This window comes from Vipera ursinii, assembly GCF_947247035.1.
Source record: "Vipera ursinii genome assembly, chromosome: Z".
In the NCBI taxonomy this organism is placed as follows: domain Eukaryota; kingdom Metazoa; phylum Chordata; class Lepidosauria; order Squamata; family Viperidae; genus Vipera; species Vipera ursinii.
Genome location: NC_139517.1, coordinates 23641510 through 23665639, shown reverse-complemented (window position 1 = coordinate 23665639; position 24130 = coordinate 23641510). Strand labels below are relative to the sequence as shown.

Genomic DNA, 24130 nt, shown 5'->3' with positions numbered 1-24130 from the left:
CGTCGGAAACGGGGCCTAGAGAGCTGTTGGAGGTCGAGCCGATCCGAACCCGACCGGTTGCGGTTAAGAACCTATATTAGGTCTTATCTCGCAGCGATGAGGGTGGCGAGGTGTAATTACTTCTCTACCCTCATTGCGTCCGCAGATAATCGCCCGGCCGCCCTGTTTAGGGTGACTCGCTCGCTCCTTAATCAGGAGGTGAGGGAGGATCCCTTGCAGGGTCGTGCTGAGGAATTTAGTCAACATCTGTCGGATAAAATCGCTCGGATTCGGACTGGTTTGGACTCCAGCTGGGCAGAGTCAGGCGATCAGGACACGGACGGTCTTGTCAATGTTATCTGGGAAGAGTTTGATTCTGTGACCCCTGATGAAGTGGACAGGATTATGGGGAGGCTGAGCTCCTCCACATGTTTGTTGGATCCGTGCCCTTCCTGGCTGGTTTATGCAGCTAGGGAGAGGACACGAGGCTGGCTCCAGGCGGTTATATCTGCTTCTTTGAGTGAGGGTTATTTCCCCACCGTCTTGAAGGAGGCGGTGGTGAGACCTCTCCTCAAGAAGCCTGCCTTGGACCCAGCTGTATTGAACAACTTTCGTCCAGTCTCCAACCTTCGCTTTCTTGCGAAGGTTGTTGAGAGTGTGGTGGCGCATCAGCTCCCTCTGGTCCTGGATGAAGCGGATTATCTGGACCCCTACCAATCGGGTTTCAGGCCTGGGTACAGCACGGAGACGGCATTGGTCGCTCTGGTGAATGATCTCTGGAGGGCTCGGGACAGGGGATATTCCTCTGTCCTAGTCCTATTAGACCTCTCGGCGGCTTTCGATACCATCGACCATGGTATCTTGCTGCGGCGTCTCAGGGGATTGGGAGTGGGAGGCACGGTTCTTCGGTGGTTCTCCTCCTATCTCCTGGGACGTTCGCAGTCGGTGTTGGCAGGGGGGCAGAGATCGGCCCCTAGGTCTCTCGTTTGTGGAGTTCCTCAGGGGTCGGTTCTCTCGCCTCTCCTGTTCAACATCTACATGAAACCGCTGGGTGAGATCATTCGTGGTTTTGGAGTTGGGTATCATCAATATGCCGATGATACCCAACTTTTCTTTTCGACCCCAAACCACCCCAGTGATGCCCTCGCTGTGATGTCCCGTTGCCTGGAGGCGGTTCGGGTCTGGATGGGGAGGAACAGACTTCAGCTCAACCCTGACAAGACTGAGTGGCTGTGCATTCCGGCATCCCGGGATATTCAAAATGTTCCATCTCTTTCTATGGGTGGTGAGCTTTTACCCCCCATGGATAGGGCTCGCAACTTGGGAGTCCTCCTAGATTCACGGCTTACCCTAGAAGATCATGTAGTGGCCGTGACTAGGGGGGCTTTTGCCCAGGTTCGCCTGGTGCGCCAGTTGCGGCCCTATCTGGACCGGGATGCCCTGTGCACGGTCACTCATGCGCTCGTGACCTCTCGCCTTGACTACTGTAATGCTCTCTACATGGGGCTTCCCTTGAAGACCACTCGGAGGCTCCAACTGGTACAGAATGCGGCCGCGAGAGTTGTCTTGGGAGTTTCCCGGTACTCCCATGTTACACCTTTGCTCCACGAGCTGCATTGGTTACCAGTTGTCTTCCGGGTGAGGTTCAAGGTCTTGGTTATGATCTTTAAGTCCCTACATGGCATGGGTCCGGGGTACCTCGGGGACCACCTGCTGCCGGCTTCAACTCCCCTCCGCCCTGTGCGTTCCCACAGAGAGGGCCTCCTCAGGGTGCCTCCGGTCAGGGAATGCCGACTGGCGGCCCCCAGGGGGAGAGCCTTCTCTGTGGGTGCCCCGGCTTTGTGGAACCAACTGCCGGTGGAGCTCCGGACGGCATCGGACCTCCGAACTTTCCGTCGTGGTCTGAAGACCCATTTGTTTGAATTGGCCGGTCTGGCCTGATGGGGGAGCTGGGTTTTAAATTGTCATTTTAGATTGCATTATTGTGTTTTAATTGGGCACTGATTTAATCTTTGTTTTAACTTTTGTATAGTATTGTATTTTTATTTATATGCCCTGTGAACCGCCCTGAGTCCCCAGGGAGAAGGGCGGTATATAAATTAAATTAACATTAACATTAACATTTATTATTATTTATTTATTATTTGGATTTATATACCGCCCCTCTCCCAAGGGACTCGGGGAGGTGTACAGGGCAACTAAACACTATAAACAACACAAAATATACAAAAATTAAAATGAAATTAAACCAATAGCCCTAAACAATAAAACATATTCTAAAATTTAAAAATTTTAAAATTTAAGATCTAAAATCCCAGTCCCTCAGTCTAGGCCAGCAAGTTCAAATAGCCAAGTATTCAGGTTGCGGCGGAAGGAGCGAAGGTCGGGAGCCATCCAGAGCTCAACAGGGAGCTGATTCCAGAGGGCAGGCATGCCCACAGGAATGCTCTCCCCCTGGGGGCCGCCAGTCGACATTCCCTGACCGACAGCACCCTGAGGAAGCCCTCTCTGTGGGAGCGCAGAGGACGATGGGAAGTTAATGCTGGCAAAAGGTACTCCCGAAAATAACCCAGGCCCATGCCATTTAGGGTTTTATAGGTCATCACCAGCACCTTGAATCTCACCCGGAAGACAACTGGAAGCCAATGCAGCTTGCGGAGCAGAGGTGTTACATGGGAGTATCGGGAAACCCCCATCACAACTCGCGCGGCCGCATTCTGCACCAGCTGGAGCCTCCGAGTGGTATTCAAGGGCAGCCCCATGTAGAGAGCTTTGAACTGTGCTGGCTGCAGAGGACAACATAAAATAACTGAATGCAGGTTTCGCACAGCTGTGTGCCATGCCTGTGGGAAGCAGGGCCACATTACCAGGGTCTGTAGAGGTCACCACAGAGAAGCTTGCAATGCAGACATACCTCCGAAAGGTAAATGGGCCCCGGGACAGAACACGGTCAGGTACTGCTCAGGGAGGAGAAGTATATACCAGGTGTCTGCCCCTATTTTGATGACGTCCTGATTGCGTGAAGATCAGCAGCATCCTAGCTGAATGCCTTAGGGCAGTGGTTCAATAGTTCCATGAAGCAGGGTTGAAGTTAAAGAAAGATAAATGCCAAATTGGTGTGGACTCTACTGAGTTTTTGGGGTTCCAGATAGATGCTGCTGGAATCCATCCATCAGAGACTAAGTTAAAAGCCATTCAACAAGCCCCCAGACCTAAATCCAAAGGGGAGCTATAGGCATTCTTAGGACTGTTAAACTTTTATCATTTGTTTTTGCCACACAAAGCTGCACCCACGGCAAGGCATTCAGAGCAGTCTAATCACTGCTATCATTGAGCTCAGTGTTGGCCCATTTGAACGAAAATCTGCCCATGACTTTAGCATGTTATGCATCACCTTATGGCATTATGGCAGTATTAAGCCATCAAATGGCAGATGGTCGTAAGGCCCCTATTGCATACTATTCCAGGACACTATCATCAGCTGAGAGAAACTATGCTCAAGTAGACAAAGAAGCTTGCACTATTGTAGCAGGAATTAAGAAATTCCATGATTTCTTATACGGGTGATCCTTCACAATTTTCACTGATTACAAGCTGCTGCTTGGCCTTTTCACAGCTAACAAGCAGACTCCACAGACCCTGTCACCAAGGATGCTATGATGGTCAATTTTTATGGCTGCCTATTCATACAGGCTAGTTCATAAGCTTGGTAAGGAAATAGGCCAAGCTGATGCACTCAGCCAACTGCCTCTGCCACACACAGATCCAGATCCAGCAGCTCACATCCTGGTAATACAGGATCTTCCAGAGACACCCCTACATTCAGGGGATGTGGTCACTGAAACTGCCACTGACTGAACTCTCAGCTGCGTTCTCAACTGGGTGTTGAGGGGGTGGCCAGAAAACAGACCAGGTCCACAGTTTCAGCACTATGCATGCAGAAAAGATGAGCTGTCAGCCCACAAAGGTTGTGTGCTCTAGGGAAGCAGAGTAATTGTTCCACCCAAATGGCAAGCCAGAATCTCTGCATGAGGGGCATCCAGGTCTCCTAAGAATGAAGGCACCTGCAAGAAATTACTTGTGGTGACCAGACCTGGACAAGGACATTGAGGTTCTGTCAACCCCTACCGGCTTGTCCATCTTGTTGTCCTTCCCTTTCAGGTGGGACTTTGGTAGGGGGAGCCAACTGTCAAGCCCTACCGGCTTGTCACCCATCGGGGACACCTCGTCATGCCAGCCCATCTGTCTCCAACATGCCGGCCGGACTCTGGTGTCCCCTTTTCGTCTCTGGAAGCCGTTCCCCATACCAGCACAGAGGAGCAGCTCCCCCTCGTTCGTGCCAGCCAGGTACGTCGTCTGACTTTCAGCAGCTGCAGCAGCCCACCGCTGGCCAGCTGACACCCGCGTCTGCACTGCACAGTTGCGTGGCGCCTGAGCGGCCGGCACCGGAGCCACCGGCTGCGCGTGCGCCCGAACAGTGGGAGCATCTGCAGGCGATTGATGACCGGCTGATGGATGCACCTGCATGGAATGGGCGTGTGGTGCTTGAATGGCTGGGACCGGTGCGGGTGGCCACCGGCTGGAGGACGGTTGCACCTGTGCCATGTCCTTTCGGCACTGTGGTTGTAAAAGGGTAAAAGGCTGCATGGTGCGGGTGGTGGGGACTGGGAGAGGATGGCTTGGGTGGCATAGGGAGGGGCAGGATGAGGCTTACCTGGCAGACGGCCCTACGGGGTGCCAACAATGTGCATGGAGGGAGGCTGGCATGGAGGGAGATGGGCGGGGTCTTCATGAGGTAGTGGGCAGATGCCAGTTTGTCCTGGAGGGGTGGGGTTGGGGCATGTCCTCACAATAAAAGAGCGTTGGAGCAGGATGCTGGCAACACTGACAGTAAGGTAGAGGCTGTGCAGCAGTGGCAAGCGCCACAGACGCAAAGACAGCTGCAAAGCTTCCTAGGTTTCGCAAACTTCTATCGGCAATTTATTCCAGGCTTTGCTGCGATAGCCCTGCCGTTGACGGACCTGTTACATACTGTTCTGAACCAGCCCTCTTCTGGCCTTGTAAAGGCAAACCCCTATTTAAGAAGAAGAGACTGGAGAGCTTCCAAGGCTAAAAGGCATCTGCCAAGATTTAATTACGCAGTTAACAAAAACACAAGAGCTTGTCTTCTCAAGCGGAAAAGTTGCTTTCAGCAACCAGCCCCTCCCCAAACACTCCTTTTATAGAGAGCTCAGGGCGTGGTCTCCCTGTGCCTCCTCCCGAGGAGTCTCACAGCCTTTCTTTGTTTGTTCCTGCTCGACTGCCTCCTGCGTCGGGCGTCCTTGAACAGGGCCAGCTGTGGGTCATCTTCCTCCGCACTCTCGGGCTCACGCAGCTGAGAAGAGGTCCCCGGCTGAGGGCTCTGCAAAGCCTCCAAATCATCATCAGCCGGTTCGTTTCCCTCCTCCCCCACATCTGAGTCATCCGATACATCGGAGCCGGCTGTCGGACCCACAGGCTGGCCCTGAGTCACAACACTATCCCGCACCACAGGGCCCTTCCCCCGGGTCTGCCGATCCGGATGCGGTCGGGATGGGAACTGTTCGTGAAAAGCAGTCACCAACGCAGGGGCATGAACGGCAGTCGTGTCTTCCCATGTGAAGTCCTCCGGCCCGTACCCTTTCCACTCGATCAGGTACTGGAAGCGACCTTTCAGCCAGCGGGAATCCCTGATGCTGGCGACCTCGTACTCGGGGGTGCTGTCGCCATCACGAGGTCTTGATGGGGGAGGTTCCGCTTGGCGAAGTGGACAAGCCGGTTGTTCGGGGACCAACAAGGACCGATGGAAGACGGGGTGCACGCGCAGGGAACGTGGCAGAGTTAAACGATAGGCGACCGGGTTGATGACGGCCTCGACTGGGAACGGTCCAAGGTAACGGTGGTCCAGCTTCCTCGCCGGCCGAGTGGATGGTAGGTTCCTGGTGGACAGCCAGACCCGATCCCCCACCGATAATGGAGGTGTATCCCTTCTCGACCGATCGGCGAACCTCTTGTAGTCGGCCTTGGCCTTCTCCAGCTGCCGTCGCACCAACTGATGGATCGCCTGTAACTCCGCCATGAATTCGTTCGCTGCCGGCTCCGGTGAGTCCACGGGAGAAAGGGGGAAAAACCGGGGGTGATAACCCACGTTGGCCAAGAACGGTGTCATCTGCGTGGAGGTGTGCTGCGAGTTGTTAAAGGCAAACTCGGCTATGGCCAAATAGTCCACCCAATTGTCCTGCTGCAGGTTAACGTAGCAGCGCAGATACTGCTCTAAGATGCCGATGACCTTCTCGGTACCCCCGTCGGTCTGAGGATGATGCGCGGACGAGAGGCAAACCTTAATGTCCAACGCCCGCATCAACTCCTGCCAGAAGCGGGCTGTAAACTGGGCCCCCCTATTGGAGACGACTCTATCAGGAAGGCCGTGCAGCCGGAACACCTGTTAGATGAACATGCGACTAGTGGCGCGAGCTGACGGTAAGCCGCGACAGGGGATGAAGTGCGCCATCTTGGTCAACATGTCCACCACCACAAACACTGTCGTGAAGCCGGAGGATGGGGGTAGATCTGTCAGAAAGTCCATGGACACAGCCCCCCAGGGTCTCTTGGGCATTGGCAAAGGCTGCAGTAAACCAGGTGGGGCCCCTGTCGCTGACTTGGCCTGCCTGCATGGGACGCAGGAGGTGACATAAGACTGGACATCGTGTCGGACTCGGGGCCACCAGAATGTACGGGAGACCAGGTTCAGAGTCTTGAACAGGCCAAAATGCCCCGCAGCCGGGTTATCATGACATTGGCTGAGGACGAGTCCCCTGAGTGGCCCTCCTGGAACATAGAGCCGGTCACGATAATACAGGAGTCCATCCGTGACCGACCAAGGCGAATCTGGCCCCACCTCTTCCTTCCGCTGAGCCACCCACGCCTCCTGCTGCTGCGCCTCCCGGATCCGAGCCCGTATATCCACCGGCTCCCGCACCGCAGCAAAAGACTCGACGGGGATCACTGTCCTGGGCGGAAGCTTGTCTTCCACTCGGGTGTACTCGGGCTTCCTGGACAGAGCATCCGCTCTCTGATTGTGCCCGCTTGGTATGTACCGCACCCGGAAGTCAAACCTCGCAAAGAAGAGGGACCACCGGATCTGGCGTTGGTTCAAATTCCGAGCGGTCTGCAGGCTTTCCAGATTCTTGTGGTCCGTCCGGACCTCGATTTGATGCCGCGCCCCCTCCAGATGATGCCTCCAAGCCTCGAACGCCGCCTTGATGGCCAGCAGCTCCTTCTCCCAGATGGTATAGTTGCGCTCCGAGGGATTCAATTTCCGAGAGTGATACGCGCAAGGGAAAAGGGTACCGTTGGGCGTCGCTGCCTGGAGTAACACGGCCCCAATGGCAATGTCGGAGGCGTCCGCCTCCACGACAAACGGCCGTTGCGGGTCAGGATGCTTCAAGATGGGCTCCTTCATGAAGGCGTCCTTCAAAGCTTGGAACGCCTGTTGTTCGGGGGCGTTCCACTGGAACCGAGTCTTCTTCTGCAGGAGCCAGGTGAGGGGGGCTGTCAAGGCAGCAAAGCCAGGGATGAATGTCCGATAGTAGTTGGCAAATCCAAGAAGTCGCTGAACATCCTTCACGCGACGCGGGGGTTGCCAACTCTGCAACGACTCAACTTTACTCGGTTCCATGGCGATGCCCTCAGGAGAAATGCGGTGGCCCAAGAAATCAATGGTCACCTGGTAGAACTGGCACTTCTCCAACTTGGCAAACAGCCGATGTTTCCGGAGGCGCTGCAGGACCTGACGGAGATGCTGATGATGCGCTTCACGCGACGGGGAGTAAATCAGGATGTCGTCCAGGTAAATCACAACAAACTGGTCCAACAGATCCCGAAAGATGTCATTCATAAAATGCTGAAACACAGCGGGGGCGTTGGTCAGGCCAAACGGCATCACCGTGTACTCGAAATGTCCATAGCGAGTACCAAACGCCGTCTTCCACTCATCACCCGGCTGAACCCTGACGAGGTTGTAAGCTCCACGCAGGTCCAGTTTCGTGAAGATCTTAGCCTTCCGGAGTCGGTCCAAGAGCTTGGGGATGAGGGGCAGCATGTAGCGGTTACGCACCGTGATAGCGTTGAGTTTCCGGTAGTCACAGCAAAGCCGTAACTCGCCCGACTTCTTTTTGATGAAGAGCACGGGCGCAGACACTGGCGAGGACGAGGGCCGGATGAAACCACGAGCCAAGTTCTTTGTCAGGAAGTCCCGCAATGCAGCCAACTCGGGCTCCGACATGGAGTACAAACACCCCACTGGGAGAGGCGCATCAGGGACTAGGTCAATGGAGCAGTCGTAGGGCCTGTGCGGGGGTAATTGGTCCGCCTCTGACTCGCTGAACACGTCAGCAAAGTCGGACAGTTCGGGAGGCAAGGAAACCCCTGGGGAACCCTCCACCTGGCCGGCACAGATATGGCGGGTGTGGTCCACGCACTGCAAACTTGGGAAGGTGACCAAGTTCTGAGACCAATAGATCTGTGGATCATGCGCCCGGAGCCACGCCAGTCCCAAGACCACGGGGAAGTGCAGTTCCGAAGTGACGTAGAACTGAATGGCCTCCACATGGGTACTGATGGCCATACACACGGGTTGCGTGGCGGCCGTAATAGGCCCGGACAGGAGCACTCGACCATCGATGGTCTCCACAAGCATGGGCGGATCCACTGGACACTGGGGAACAGCCCATTTGGCCACAAAGGCCGAATCCATAAAGTTAGTGGTAGCCCCAGAGTCAATTAAAGCATGGACCGGAATCCCCTCTGGCTTGCCAGGAAGGATCAGACGTGCCTCCAAAATCAAATGCCGTGAAGGTTCACAGGCACCGTTGGAACGGCATCGCTCGGCGTGGTCGTTGTGGGTCGCCCGATCTTTCACACCGTCTAGATCGGGCTCGGGCCGTTTCCCGACAGCAAAGCAGGGGACTTTCTCAGGGCCGGCTTGGTCACTGATGCCCGCTGACGCTTCTTTGGACAAGAAGCAGCCAAATGTCCAGGGTCCCCACAGTAAAAACACAACCCCTCCGATCGTCGTCTGTCCATTTCCGTCACCGATAGACGGGACCTGGCGGCACCCAGCTCCATTGGCTCCTCCCTCTGGACTGGGGGCTCACGCACAACAGGGGCGGCAGGGGTCTGTGGGGTGGCACGGCGACTCTTTCACTGCTGCAACCGGGCATCGATCCGCAGACAAAGATGGATCAGCCCATTCAGATCTGAGGGAATGTCCACGCGGGCCAGCTCATCCAACATCTCCTCTGACAAGCCATCCTGAAAGGCATCCACGAGCGCAGCCTCATTCCAGGCGGAATCCTGGCTAAGCAGCCGGAAATCGCTGATATAGGCCTGTAGAGGGCGCTGACCCTGCCTCAAAACTTTCAGGCGTCGGGTGGCAGTCTGCGCCTTAATCGGGTCCTCGTACATGAGGCGCATATGGTCACAAAACCCCCCAAAGTTATCCAACAAAGGGCTAGGCTGTGCCAACAGAGGCGTGCCCCAACGAGCTGCATCTCCCGACAGAAGGTTCAACACGAATCCCACCTTATCTCGGTCAGTGGGGAAATCAACTGCTCTCACGCTGATAAAAAGCTGGCATTGTCCCAGGAAGGCAGGAAACAGTTCTGGATTACCAGCAAATTTATCCGGCATAGCTATCTGACATTTCCTCCTGGGTGGGGGTGCAGCATGTACCTGAGCTTGCAGTTGAGCCACCTGAGCTGCCAGCAAAGTAAGTTGCTGAGTGAGCTGGGCATTCTCGGCAAGAAGCTGCTCCATCGTAGTAATAAGGGGTGGGGGCTGAAAGCAAACTGTTCTGAACCAGCCCTCTTCTGGCCTTGTAAAGGCAAACCCCTATTTAAGAAGAAGAGACTGGAGAGCTTCCAAGGCTAAAAGGCATCTGCCAAGATTTAATTACGCAGTTAACAAAAACACAAGAGCTTGTCTTCTCAAGCGGAAAAGTTGCTTTCAGCAACCAGCCCCTCCCCAAACACTCCTTTTATAGAGAGCTCAGGGCGTGGTCTCCCTGTGCCTCCTCCCGAGGAGTCTCACAGCCTTTCTTTGTTTGTTCCTGCTCGACTGCCTCCTGCGTCGGGCGTCCTTGAACAGGGCCAGCTGTGGGTCATCTTCCTCCGCACTCTCGGGCTCACGCAGCTGAGAAGAGGTCCCCGGCTGAGGGCTCTGCAAAGCCTCCAAATCATCATCAGCCGGTTCGTTTCCCTCCTCCCCCACATCTGAGTCATCCGATACATCGGAGCCGGCTGTCGGACCCACAGGCTGGCCCTGAGTCACAACACATACGTGGCAGACTGGGGAGAAACCACATCCTGGGTCAAAGTTGGCATGGACCACCATGTGCCAACAGGCGTTCAAGTCCTTGAAGGCCCTGTTCGCTAGGGAACCGGTATTGGCGCATCCCAACCCAGACATACCGTATGTGGTCCAAGTGGAGGCCAGTGATGTCGCAGTGGGAGCGGTGTTGTTGCAGTGAAATGTGGAAGGTGCACTCCAACCATGCGCCTACGCTTCCAAGAAGCTGTCATCCTCGGAGCATGCATAGGCGATTTGGGAGAAAGAGGCATTCACCGTGCACACGGCCCTGGAGACATGGCGTCATCTGTTGGAGAGGGCCGCCCACCCCTTCGAGGTATGGACAGATCATGAGAACCTGGAGGTCCTGCAGTCGCCAAGAAAATTGGCGCCTAAACACGTCAGTTGGGCTATCTACTTCCGGCGATTCAAATTCATATTGAAATACGTGCCGGGGGGACGGAATTTCCTCGCTGATGCATTTTCACGACTTCCACAATACGACACCAAATGGGAAGCAGTTGTCCAAGAGCTTTGGTAGGGGGAGCCGACTGTCAAGCCCTACCGGCTTGTCACCCGTCGGGGACACCTCTTCACGCCAGCCCATCTGTCTCCGACGTGCTGGCCGGACTCCGGTGTCCCCTTCTCGTCTCCGGAAGCCGTTCCCCGTACCAGCACAGAGGAGCAGCTCCCCCTCGTTCCTGCTGGCCGGGTACGGCGTCTGACCTTCAGCAGCTGCAGCAGCCCGCCGCCGGCCAGCTGATGCCCACACCTGGGTTGCACGTCTGCAGGGCGTCTGAGTGGCCAGCACCGGAGCTGCCGGCTGTGCCTCTGCCCAAACAGCGGGAGCATCTGCAGGTGACCGCCGACTGGCTGATGGACGCGCCTGCATGGAACAGGCATGTGGCGCTTGAACGACTGGGACCAGTGTGGGAGGCCACCGGCTGGAGGACGGTTGCGCCTGTGCCATGTCCTTTCGGCGCCGCGGTTCTGCAGGGCCTGCAGATCTCCCTCCGACCAGAACAGTATGATAGAGAGGCAGCCAGATGGACTAGACCACCGCAGGCAGATGCCGGCCAGTTAGTGGCCATGCCTGCACTGCCCCTCTCCTCGGCCGGACCTTCGGCCGGACCTTCAGGCAGTGGGGACGTTTTGGGTGTTGGAGGCAGGGCGGGCTGGTGGGGGGGCGTGACCACGGGTAAAGGGCTGCACAGTGCAGGTGGTGGGGACTGGGAGAGGCTGGCTGGGGTGGCATAGGGAGGGGCAGGATGAGGCTTACCTGGCAGATGGCCCTACGGGGTGCCAACAATGTGCATGGAGGGAGGCTGGCATGCAGGGCGATGGGCGGGGTCTTTATGAGGTAGTGGGTGGATGCCAGTTTGTTCTGGAGGGGTGGGGTTGGGGTGTGTCCAAAGAACGTTGGAGCAGGATGCTGGCAACACTGACTTTATTGCAGTTTGCTGTGTGTCGGAAGAATAAACCTTGTCACTCGTTCCTTAGCTCTGTTTGTGGTTCATTGTCAAGGACGTTTGTGACAGGTTCAAGTAAGGGGATGGCAGATTTGCCAAGAGAACAGACCAGAAATGTCTCAAATACCTGGGCACTTCTGGGAGACCATGCAAGCTCCACATACACATTGACTTTGCGGGTCTGTTTCAGGGACAAGTATTCCTCATTGTAGTGGACAGCTATTCAAAATGGCTAGAGGTAGTACCTGTCCAATCTATGACTACTGCCAGGACTATCCAGAAAATGTGCAGGCTCTTCGCTACACACGGTCTGCAGGATGTCATTGTGTCAGACAATGGTACACAATTCATGGCAGCAGAGTTCCAGTCTTTCCTTAACACTATATGATCAGACATACTACTTTGGCTCCATTCCATCCCACTTCCAATGGCCAAGCTGAATAGATGGTGACATCCACAAAAGAGGCTCTCAAAAGGCTGACAATGGGAGACTGGAATCATCACCTAGTAAACTTTCTCCTGTCCTAGCACATGATGCCAAGTACCACAATAGGTTGCATCCCAGTTGAGCTACTATGGAGACGTTGGCTCACTACAAAGTTAGACCACCTTCAGAATTGCTGCAGAAACAGCACAACCCAAGCCTCCCAGGAATCTACAGCTGGGTGAGCATGTTTGGGTTAGGAACTATGGGTAGGGGGCACCTTGGGTGGGTGCTACAATTATTAAAGTGTCAGGGCCACTATCATATGAGGTGGCCTTGAATGATGGTCATGTGATCTGGTGCCACATTGACCAGCTGTGGAATTAGCAGAAAATCAGAGATCTGGAGGAGATTTCAAAAGGACTGTAGACATATCAGGTGAAGCTACTATTCCAGCATTGTCCACACCTGTTGAGAGTGTGTTCGCAGAGACAGAGATGCCACAGATCTTTGAATTGCCTCTTCTGTCAAAAGACTCAAATGGACATAGCGGCAGAAGTCTACCATGTCTGCCATCAAATGACTCAAACAGACATAGTGGCACAGTTCTACCCAGTGAGGACAACCGACAAGTCGATCTGGAAACCCAAACAGCCTTGTGACATTCCAGCAGAATTCATAACCCACCAGTCTACCTCAAAGACTATGTGCATCAAATGTACAAGAAAACACTTTATCCAGGAGTTCCTGTTTGGTCGCCAATGGGATGAGTGGAAAAAGCCAGCACTCCGGTTTTCCAGTCTGGTTTCTTTTTGCCCAGCAACCCTTAAAGGGTTGGAAAGTTGCCCTGGAGGGGCATCGAAGAAGGAGGGACCCTCTAGGAGCTTGGATCAGGCGGCAGCCTATTGGAGCTTACTGAAGACCCCTCTGAAAAGGTGGAGGAAAGGCGGCCAGGTGAGCCAAGGCAGCCCTAGTCATCTCCAGCAGGAAGGGAAGCACCGCAAAACAGCTGACTCTCAACTGCATGCTGAGGCTGGGTGAGCCATAATTTTCTTTCTTTCTCCTTGGGGATTATAAATCTTGAGCCCCTGATGGGAAAGGGCTGAAAAGTAAAGAAGGACTAAATTTAAAAGCAGTGGGTAATTATAAAGAGGGGGAAGTGCTTTTTAAAAAAAGAATATTGGACATTGATAAATAAGCCAAGGAGGACATCTAGTGGCAAAAAAACCCAACAGTACTAATACATAATGGAGAAAAAAGAAAAAGAAAAGAAGAAGGAAATGGAAAAAATGCTTTCATAACTGACCTTGAGGAGACACCTGCAAATAACAAAAGTACCTTGTTGTGAGATTACAAGTAACTTTTTAAAGTTACTTCTGCTGACTTTGGCTAAACTCAAACAGATACTATTTTGGTTTTAGACTGTAAGCTGTAAAATGAGTTCATTAAACATTACCAGACTTATGAAGAAAACCTCTTCTGCGCCCTCTGTAGGACAATCTAGTCCAACAACACAGGGATCTATTGAAGCAATGTTGCAACGTGAGAAAATAAGCACTGCCCAAAGCAAAACACAGACCTCATTAAAACTGCTTCAAGAAATGGTGCAAAGAAATCAAGAGATGATGCAAAGAAATCATGAAGAGACACAAAAAAACCACAAAGAGACACAGAGTAAACTTGAGACTGTAAGTCAAGAAATCCTGGATATAAAGGAAAAATTTGAAGCTCAAAATCAAACGATAATTAAAAATGAACAGAGAATCCAGAAAGACAAAGAAAAATCGGAGGACATTGATAAAAAGATGGAAATGTTATTATAAGAAAATGAAAAACTAGAACAAGCAAATGAAGACTTAGAGGGCGCAATTAAGATTCTAGAAATGGAAAAGGCGGAATACTATTTAAGATCTCAAAATATTCCTGAGGATAGAGAAGAAAACATAACAGTGGTGATTATTGACATCCTGGAAGAGGCTTTAAAGGCAGATAGACGAGAAATTCAATTAGAGGTCAATGGAATATTTTTTTTTTATTGAAAAGTTTTAACATACAGTTTATCTTTAACAATCCCCCCTCCCCCTCCCCTCTCCCTCCCTCCCTACCCCTCCCCCCTCCCCCCCCGACTTCCCAGAGCTAAATACAAGGTGTATAAAAAAAACAATCATAAACAACCATATACTAACAACCATAAACTCTAAAATCCATCACTCTCTAGCTTGTATAGGATAATACAAACCTTAATGATATTAAATATATATAGAAAAAAGATAAAAAAAGAAAGAAATAAAGAAAGAGAAAGAGAAGGAAGACTTATTCAAATGCTACATGAAACTTCTTAACCCTATATTTGTTCTGGATATACTCAATCCATTTTCTCCATTCCATAATATAACGTTCTTGCGAGTGATCTTTCAAGTAAGCCGAGATCTTTGCCATCTCTGCCAGGTCAGAAACCTTTAAAGTCCATTCTTCTATGGTCGGCAGTTCCTCTTTCTTCCAATACTGACCTATTAAAAGTCTTGCTGCCGTAATTAAATTCAACATCAACTTAGTGTCCACAACCGTAGCATCTGTGATTATTCCCAACAAGAAGAGTTGCGGGCAAAACTTTATCCTTTGCTTGAAGATCTTCTGCATATTCCACCAAATTTTTATCCAGAAGGCCTTAACCTTTTTACAAGTCCACCATACATGAAAATATGTTGCATCTTCATCACCACACCTCCAACATTTTGGTTGATAATTCGGATACATACTTGCAAGCTTTTTAGGATCTAAATGCCATCTATAAAACATTTTATAAAAGTTCTCTCTTAGATTTTGAGCTTGTGTAAATTTTACGTTCCTCACCCAAATCTTTTCCCACGTGTCCATTGTAATAACTTCTTGAATATTTTGGGCCCATTTTATCATACAATCCTTAACAAGTTCTGTTTCTGAGTCAATCTCTATCAATGCAAGATATATCCGTTTAATATGTGCTGGACCCTGATTTCTGATTTGCTTTATCAGATTTTCATCAGTCATTGTAAAACCATTTTTCTGATCTTCTTTCCACCTGGCCCGTAGCTGAGTATATTGAAACCAATTCTGAACAATCTTCTCATCTCGCAAGAGACTATATGATTTCAAACACCAGGCATTTCTTTCCAAGCTTAGAATCTCCTTGTACGTAGTCACATCATGTTTAAAACCAGCATGTATATTTTCTATTGCGTGTTTTGGAATTGCCCACAATGGTATCTTACAGTCTAACTTATGTCTGTACTTCTTCCAAACTCTCAGCAATGCCTGTCTTAAAATATGCACTCTAAACACATTATCTACCTTCTTATCATACAACAAATATGCATGCCAGCCAAATAACAAGTCGTGGCCCTGAGGTCAATGGAATATTTTGCATGAACTCAAGCTACGCAAGAAGAAATAAACTGCCAAGAGAAGTATATGTTCATAAAGAAGACAACAAGAGATGAAGTATTGCAGAAAGTTAGAGATGAGCCAATACAATATAAAAATAAAGAAATTGTGGTTTTAAAGCAGATACCTAAGAGAGTAAGATATACTCGAAGACATTATCATTTCTTGACTACAAAGCTGATTGCCAAAGGCAATAGATGGCTGATGCCAGAAGGCATTTTAATAAATTGGAACAATACAAGATATCAATTGGATTCAGTCTGGAAAGCAGAAGAATTTGAAGTAAGGAATAGAGCAACTCTAGATGAAGGAGTGAAAGAGTGAAACAAAGACAAGGGGAGAGTAAGGAGCAGAAGCAAATGGAAGAGATGACTCAAGGAGCAACTGCACAAGCAGGAGAGCAGAAAAAGAGACAATCAAGAGGGCAAAGGTGAAGGACTTGTGGGGTTAAAAATAAATAGAGAAAAAAAACACAAGGTAATAGTTAAGAATCTTACAGATAAGCAAAAAAACAACAACAACGAATGTCAGTAACAATAGAGGTACAGATAGTGAAAAAGGTCAAATATTTGGGTATATACCTATCAGCCAAATGGTCAACAATAAAAGAAGAAAACTATACAAAGCTATTGAAACAAATAAAATTAGACTTCAAAAAGTGGAAGAATTTGCAACTGTCAATACTAGGAAGAATTGCTACAGTCAAAATGAATATATTGCTGAAGATTTTATTTTTATTCCAAACAATTCTGATAAAACTTGAGAAAAAATTCTTCCAAGTTTTAAATTCATTAATTTTGATATTTGTTTGGCAAGGAAAGAAATAATAAAGAATAAAGATGAAAATGTTGCAAGATGCTAAGGAAATCAGAGGTTTGGGGCTACCTGAGTGGGCTTTGTACTATCAAGCATCTGTATTAACATGGGTGAAAGAATGGATAACTCTCAGAAATAAAAGTTTCTTATATTTGGAGGGACACGATTTACAATTGGGGTGGCGCGCTTTTTTATGGTATGGGAAAAATAAAATTCATAAGTATTTCCAAAATCACTTATACATAAGAAATGGTTTGCTAACAGTATGGGGAAAAAATTAAAACCAAAATATATGTAAAAATTCCAGGGTGGCTATCAACGATGGAAGATTTTTTACATCCGAACTTGGTAGACTTCAAAAAAATTTGGACATATAGAGATATTCTAAATATTGATGGAACATTAAAATCTAGACAAGAATTGGAAAGTCAGGGTATCAACCTGTCATGGTGGGCACATCTACAAATGCAAAATAGATATGAAAAAGATGTGAAATTCTATGGGTTTTATAAAGAACAAACTGTGTTTGATACAATATTGTTAATCTCTGTTGAGAAATTAATTAAGAAAATGTATATTTTTTTGTTAATTTTGGAGATGGAAAGTGAACAAGCCAAAGAATTAATGACAAGGTGGGTGAAAAATTTTGGTTATATAGAACTAGAAAAATGGCAAAAATTATGGGAGAAAAATTATAAATTGACAATGTCAACTTTGTCTAAAGAAAATCTATATAAAATGTTTTGTAGATGGCACTTGCCACCAGCAAGATTAGCAAAAATGTTTAAAAATATGTCAGATAGATGCTGGAAATATAAACATAACTCAGGCACATATTATTATATTTGGTGGACATGTGGTAAAGCAAAGGCTTATTGGAAAAAGATACATGCCTGGTTAGAAAAAAAAATGTTGGGAGAACATGTAGAATTTAATCCTGAACTTTTTCTATTAAGTATAATGCCAAAAAAGATTAATAAACAAAGTTTATATTTGGTTCTACATGTCACAACAGCAGCAAGAATAGTCTTTGCACAATACTGGAAAAATGAAGGAGTACCACCAGAGGAAGAAGTAATAAAAAAAAATATTGGAATGCACAGAGATGGACAGATGAGACTGAAAAATAAAGAAGAAACAGAATACTAGCAAACCTGGGAGTCATTCTACAAATGGCTGGAGGAAAGAGTCAAGGATAAGGAATTGACTATATATTAGCGCTTTTGAATCCAGACAGCATGCTGGTTGAAATACTAACATATGTATATAAGGGAAAAACTATTAAAATCTTTATAAAAAAAAGAAAAAGAAAGAAAGAAAAAGAAATCACTTTATCCAGGGGAAGGGGTGTTTTGTATTGATATCAAGAGTTAATGTGTTTTGATTTAACTGATCCAACTGTTTTGGAGGCAAAGTTAAGTTTGAGCGGGAAAACAGCTTTGATTTGAACTGTCATTCTGTCAGGTACTCTCAGTTCTGTTTTGCCTGTAATAAAATAGTGTTGCACTAGTTCAGTCTGGTTAACGACTCCAAAAACCTACTACACAATTATAGCTCTGTGTATTAAACTATTACACCACACTTTCTGCCATCAAAGCTATTACTTAATTTCTATTACTGTGTAAATACTATTCAATCATTCACAGAATTGTAGAAAACTGGTGCAGCAGAAAATAAATTATATAACTGGCATGTTCAGTCTAATAATGAGTCATGATAAGGTAACATTTCTCTGGAATTTGCTATTGTTTGTCCAAGCTGAACAGTGATCAGAGGCCAAAGGTGTCAAAGGTGTTAGGCTGAAGCATTCATTTAAATATGCATTATTTCAATTTTCTCCCTCTAAATGTGCATCCTACATTCCAATTTCTCCCATAAACCTAAAAGGAGAAATGGGATTAATAAATAGCAAAGGTTACTTGTTAATTCATGGAGAGGAAGAATTGATAAAAGCTACTGATAGGCAGATAGTATGCTCAAGACTTGATCAAACTGAAACACAAAGTGAGTGATTTGGTTAGTTTACCCTGAGCAGAGATTGGGCGAAGTTGTCTTCTGTGAGTTCCAGACTCATAAATAATGTCACCCCATTCATGATGTGATTTGATTTTACTTTTTTTTAAACATCCAGATGGTAAAGACACTAGATGGAAATAGCCAGCTGATCTTACAGTATGTTTAGATGATTTGTAGATGGTATAGTATGATTATACTACTGGGAATTATAAAAAGAATATTGATTATCAAAGAATTAGCCTGATGAAAATGTAGCAAAAACACCTAGACTTATATGCCATTTAATAGTCTTTACAGCCCTCCCTAATTGTTTACAGAGGCAATATATTGCCCCCCCAACAATTTGGGTCATAATTTTATCAACTTTGGAAGGATAGATGGCTGAGTCAACCTTGAGCCATTCAGAATCAAACTTCTGGAGTGAGCAGTTAGTTAGCCTGCAATACTATACTCTAACCACTGCATCATCATGAATAAAATGTAGGATGAAAATGTAGCAGAAATCTACAACTAAGTTTGTACAAAGATAAATGGAACAAATTAGGGAAGTATTTGCTTTGAAACTCATTAACTTTGATACCCAGTGCATTTTGATGAGAAAATTTTGTTCCAGTACTTGTCATTGGTTTGGTAGTCAATGTGCAAGCTAGAACTTCTCAGTTCTACCCTTTCCAGCAGAAACAAAGGGTAACACAGTAGTCACATAGTAGCTTCTGTGGTCATTTTGTGTATTTTTGCACTTTTTTCTTTATCAGTCCAAGTAAAGTAAAAAAATTATTTTATTTAATCTAAGTATTTATTAATTTTTAGGTTCATTTCTCATGTAAGGTAATGATATACAACCTATCTTTTTACATATTGCTTTAAAAATGTGCATTGTTTTTTGTTTGGGAATCTGATAAACTTATTTACATTATTCCTTATGGGAAAAATTTGTAGACATCATTTTTGGTGCTCATTGCACCTCCCAGAACCAATTAATGACGAGTACTGAGATACCACTGTATAATGAAATACACGTCTTAGTTATGGAAAATCCAGTAAGAAATTATTTTTAACCTCCTATACTAAAGAGCAAAATCAATTAAACCTGATTTCATAAATGCCGTAAATTCAATATTCACTCTTAGTGACCCTTTCTTGAAAAAGATAGAGGAACTATTTCAATACTGGCACTAGGACCACAGCATTTATTTAGTGAGGATTACTACTCAAAATACATGTTTACTCATGTATATTTCTAGTTAAAAAAAGAAAAAAACAAAAAACCTGGAATGTTAACAGAAAATTGTTTTTTTTTTAATTACCAAGACAGATCACATTAAGAATCCCTCTCTTTTTTACCCAACCTTCTAGGGTCTGGGGAAAAATAAATAAAACATCTACTGTATATAGTCAGGTTAACATATGAAATCTGAAATATTTCTTTTGCATCTTCCTTAAAGACATTTGAATCTCTGTGTTCCTCAGGCTATAAATTATGGGATTCATTAGTGGAGGTAAAGTTGTATACAAAACAGCAGAAAGAAAGTCCAGAGATGGTGAGGACAAAGCTTTTGGTTTCATGTATGAAAACATGACAGTAAAAACAAACAAACAAAATACAGTCAAATGAGGAACACAAGTAGAGAAAACTTTATACTGTCCCTGAGTAGGCTGAATCTTGAAAACTGTTGAGAAGATACACCAATAAGAAATAGATACAAACAGGAAGCAAAATGAACCTATACTTAGTACCAAACCAAATGTAATTTTCTCATTTATTTCTGTATTGGTGCAAGATATTTTTAACAACTGAGGGATATCACAAAAATATTGCTTGATAATATTGGATGAGCAAAAATCTAAATGGAAGGTATTTGCAGCATGACCTGCTCCATTGATTACACCAAATACCAAAATAATTAATGTAATATCAAGACAAACTTTCCAATTCATGATTAGTTTGTATTGCAGGGGATGACATATTGCAACATAGCGATCATATGCCATGAGAGTAAGCAAGAAAATCTCTGAAGTAGCACAGGAGACCACAAGGAAAACCTGAGTGACACATCCAGCAAATGAGATCGCATTGTTGTTCATCAAGGAATTGTCCATAGATTTGGGAACAGTGGTTGAAATGAAGCAGAAATCAATGGAGGAGAGAATAGCCAGAAAAAAATACATGGGGTTGTGAAGATTATTGTTCTGGGATACTGTTATGATAATGAGAATGTTACCCACCGTAGTTGCTAAATAAAGGGACAAAAACATCACAAATTGTAAAATCTGTAACTCTCGAGCAGTTGAAAATCCTTGGAGGATGAATTCAGCCACAAATGTTTGGTTTAACATTTGCTTTCAGAAAAAACAATAAACAAACAAACAAACAAACACACTGTAGAAACAAACAGTATTTCCAGCATCAGTGCTCCAGAGATGTATGGTCCATCTTGTCTTTGTTTCAGCACTACATACGTAGATTTAGAGGTCTTCTAAGGTCTTCCATCCATCAGCATTAAGGGGCTGTTCTCCACTGCAGGAGCTGGCGTATAACTACCAGCCCTAAAAATACGCTGTTTACTTTTTAAATCACCATTCAGCAGTATAAATCCAGTTCACTGTAATAGCCAAAACCAGGAATGATGAATTCTTGATCCTTTTAAGATAGGTAACTTTATAAATTTGATAAAACAAACAAAGAAAGAAATAAAAAATATAATCAGTCTATTTTTGCCACTGAGTTTCATACCGATAATGCTTCAGTTTGGGGAGATGCCAAAATACAAGATAGTGCATTGTTAGTTATCCCATGAATCTATTATATTGTGCCAGCTAAAAGTATTTAGTAACATGTATTAAATATACATTAATCCAAACAGATGTATCAACCAAATTTTAACTTGTCTCTCATTCCATTGTCTCCACATTGTTTCATATCTGTCAACATATCAGTATCAGTATAGATACAGCATCCATAGGCTATATCACATATTTTATTTTATTCTGTTCATCTTTTTTCATACACCAATATATAGACTCTCAAGTTCAAACAAAACAAACAAACAAATAAATACATTTTAATTTTAATGCCGCTTGGGGGCTGAAAGCCCTAATAAGCAGGCATATACATAGAATGAAGGCTATTGCTAAGGACATTGGTTTGTGCTTAAATTGTAAGCCACCCTGAGTCTTTGGAGAAGGGCGGGATATAAATGGGATTAAAATAAAAAATAAATAAATAAATTTCTAAATATTGTAAATTATATTAAAATATTATTTTGATATTTATTATTAGCCTATGCCTTCCATACTTTCAGTATCTGGTTGGTTAACTACAGACTTATTTAGAACATGAGTCCTAGTGAAACCTTGAGAATCTTCAAAGGTCACAATATTAGGAAGCATTGTGACAAATAGGGAGCTCAACATGTACAAAAACCTCACGTTAATGGGAAATTCTACAGCAGGGCTATGTTCCAGCATTCCTCTTTTCCTGGTGCTGAAAAATCCTGAGGACTAAGTCAAAATAATCATTCATTCTTTAAAAAATAAAGTAGCGCAGTACTATCACACACCTCTTCTCTCTGCAGAGCAAACAGCTAATAGAATTATACATTGTTAAAATATACCGATATGTATTTGTAAGTTGACAAATTTGGAGTTTAAATAACTATTCCCTAGAGTTCTATATGTGTCTCAACAGAATTCCAAAGCAAGGTGTTAAACAAATCTTGAAATAAAGAAATTTAAAGGAAAGGTTTTTTTTTGCTTTATTCCTCTTTAGATATGAATGCTACTTCTACTTTGCATTAGGAAAATTGAACTGTTTCCCTTTGGGGCTGAAAATGTGCCTATTATTTCCATAGTATTAATATGCTTCTTCTTTTGCTAATCATTGGCCAAATAAATAACTTCCATCTCAAATGACTATTGAACCAGGGATATAAACCTCTCCCCTCCAAAAATAAATACATGGAAAAATTGTGCACCTGATAGATAGATATGCACTGGAATTAAAATATTTCAGCCAAATACATTACAATTTATAAGACTTAATTTCTCTAGCTGAATCAGTATGTACTTTCTTTTTCATGAGATTAACAGACAGTCAAATTAACTAATACATTATGCAAAGAGTCAATCCAATTTCTAAGGTGGCATGGACAAGTTGTATTCCTTATCCTTTCAATTACAGAGAACAGTTGCCTTATAGTGGCCTTACTCCATAGATTTATTTATTTGTTTGTTTTCCAGCTGTTTTTCAGGTAAATATATGTAGACCAAAATTGTAACAGTATATTCAGGACTACTGGAAGAAAAGGTGTCTACTTGTTGCAAATATACAGTACAAAGGTTGAAAACAATGATATTACTTATTTATTTTTATCCCACTTTAGTTATTTTTATAAATAATTCAAAACACCAAAAATCTCTAATACTTCTTCCTCTTCCCACTTTCCCCACAATAACAACACTGTGAGGGGGGTTGGGCTAAGAGCAAGTGACTCACCCAAAGTCACCAGCCAGTTTTCATACCTAAGGTGAGACTAGAATTCACTGTTTCCTAGTTTCCAACCTGGTGCTCTAATGACTGTACCAATCTGACTCTCTGGAATAGTTAGTAAACCTGAAATTTCCCTCTCACTTTAAATCCTTCTTCCTAGAAGCCTTTAGAATGAGAGATTGATAGAGTTATAGTGAGTTAGAAAGTAGATAAATTGAAAAATATTATGAGGGTCTCATCCTGAGTCTACTGATTTTGTTACCTGATAGAGATGCTGCATGGTGCTATATAATGGTAGCCAAAATGGTAATTCATTACTGAGGAAACAAAATATATCACAAATGCCAATAAATGCAAGAAAGCATTAATACCCCTCTATTTAAATATAGAAAACTATAGTTATTTACCCTCAATAGAGTCATATGATTAAGGGTTCCTTTTATGACTGTTTTAAGAATCATCCTCCAAAATCTTTCAGTGTGGAGGATGGTTTCCAAATATTCTCAAGTTGTTACCGTATTTTCCGGCGTATAAGACGACTGGGCGTATAAGACAACCCCCTACATTTCCTGTTAAATTATAGGGTTTGGGCTATACTCACCATATAAGACTACCCCTCTTCCAACGCACACCAAATAAAAATTAAAAAAACATCAGATTTGATTTTAATATGGTAATTTTAATTCAAATGCTTATGACATGCAGGTACTTAGTAGGAAAACTGTCACTTATAAACATAAGGCTGTTTGTCATCAAACATGTTTATTTTAAGGTTTTAAGGTTTTATTTAATTTATATACCGCCCTTCTCCCTGGGGACTCAGGGCGGTTCACAGGGCATATATAATAACAATACAAAAGTTAAAAAAAGATTAAACCAATGCCCAATTAAAACAATAATACCATTCTAAAACAACAATTTAAAACCCATAATCCCCCATCAGGCCAGACCAGCTAATTCAAATAAGTGGGTCTTCAGACCGCGACGGAAGGTTCGGAGGTCTGATGCCATCCGGAGCTCCACCGGCAGTTGGTTTCATAATGCCGGGGCGCCCACAGAGAAGGCTCTCCCCCTGGGGGCCACCAGTCGGCATTCCCTGACTGGAGGCACCCTGAGGAGGCCCTCTCTGTGGGAACGCACAGGGCGGAG

At 45.6% G+C, this 24130-nt stretch overlaps 2 protein-coding genes across 2 annotated transcripts in view; one reads left to right on the top strand and one right to left on the bottom strand.

Moving 5' to 3' along the window:
• The window catches only part of LOC310649192 (olfactory receptor 14A16-like), a gene marked incomplete at its 3' end in the record, with an annotated part of 233675 nt that overhangs the window by 6458 nt on the left and 203087 nt on the right, over positions 1-24130 (top strand). The window lies entirely within an intron of this gene.
• LOC310649202 (olfactory receptor 14A16-like) lies at positions 19888-20829 on the bottom strand (the record flags this gene model as incomplete). Its single annotated transcript, XM_083377508.1, has 1 exon — positions 19888-20829. The coding sequence occupies one exon, from the start codon at positions 20827-20829 to the stop codon at positions 19888-19890; it is 942 nt and encodes a 313-aa protein (XP_083233634.1).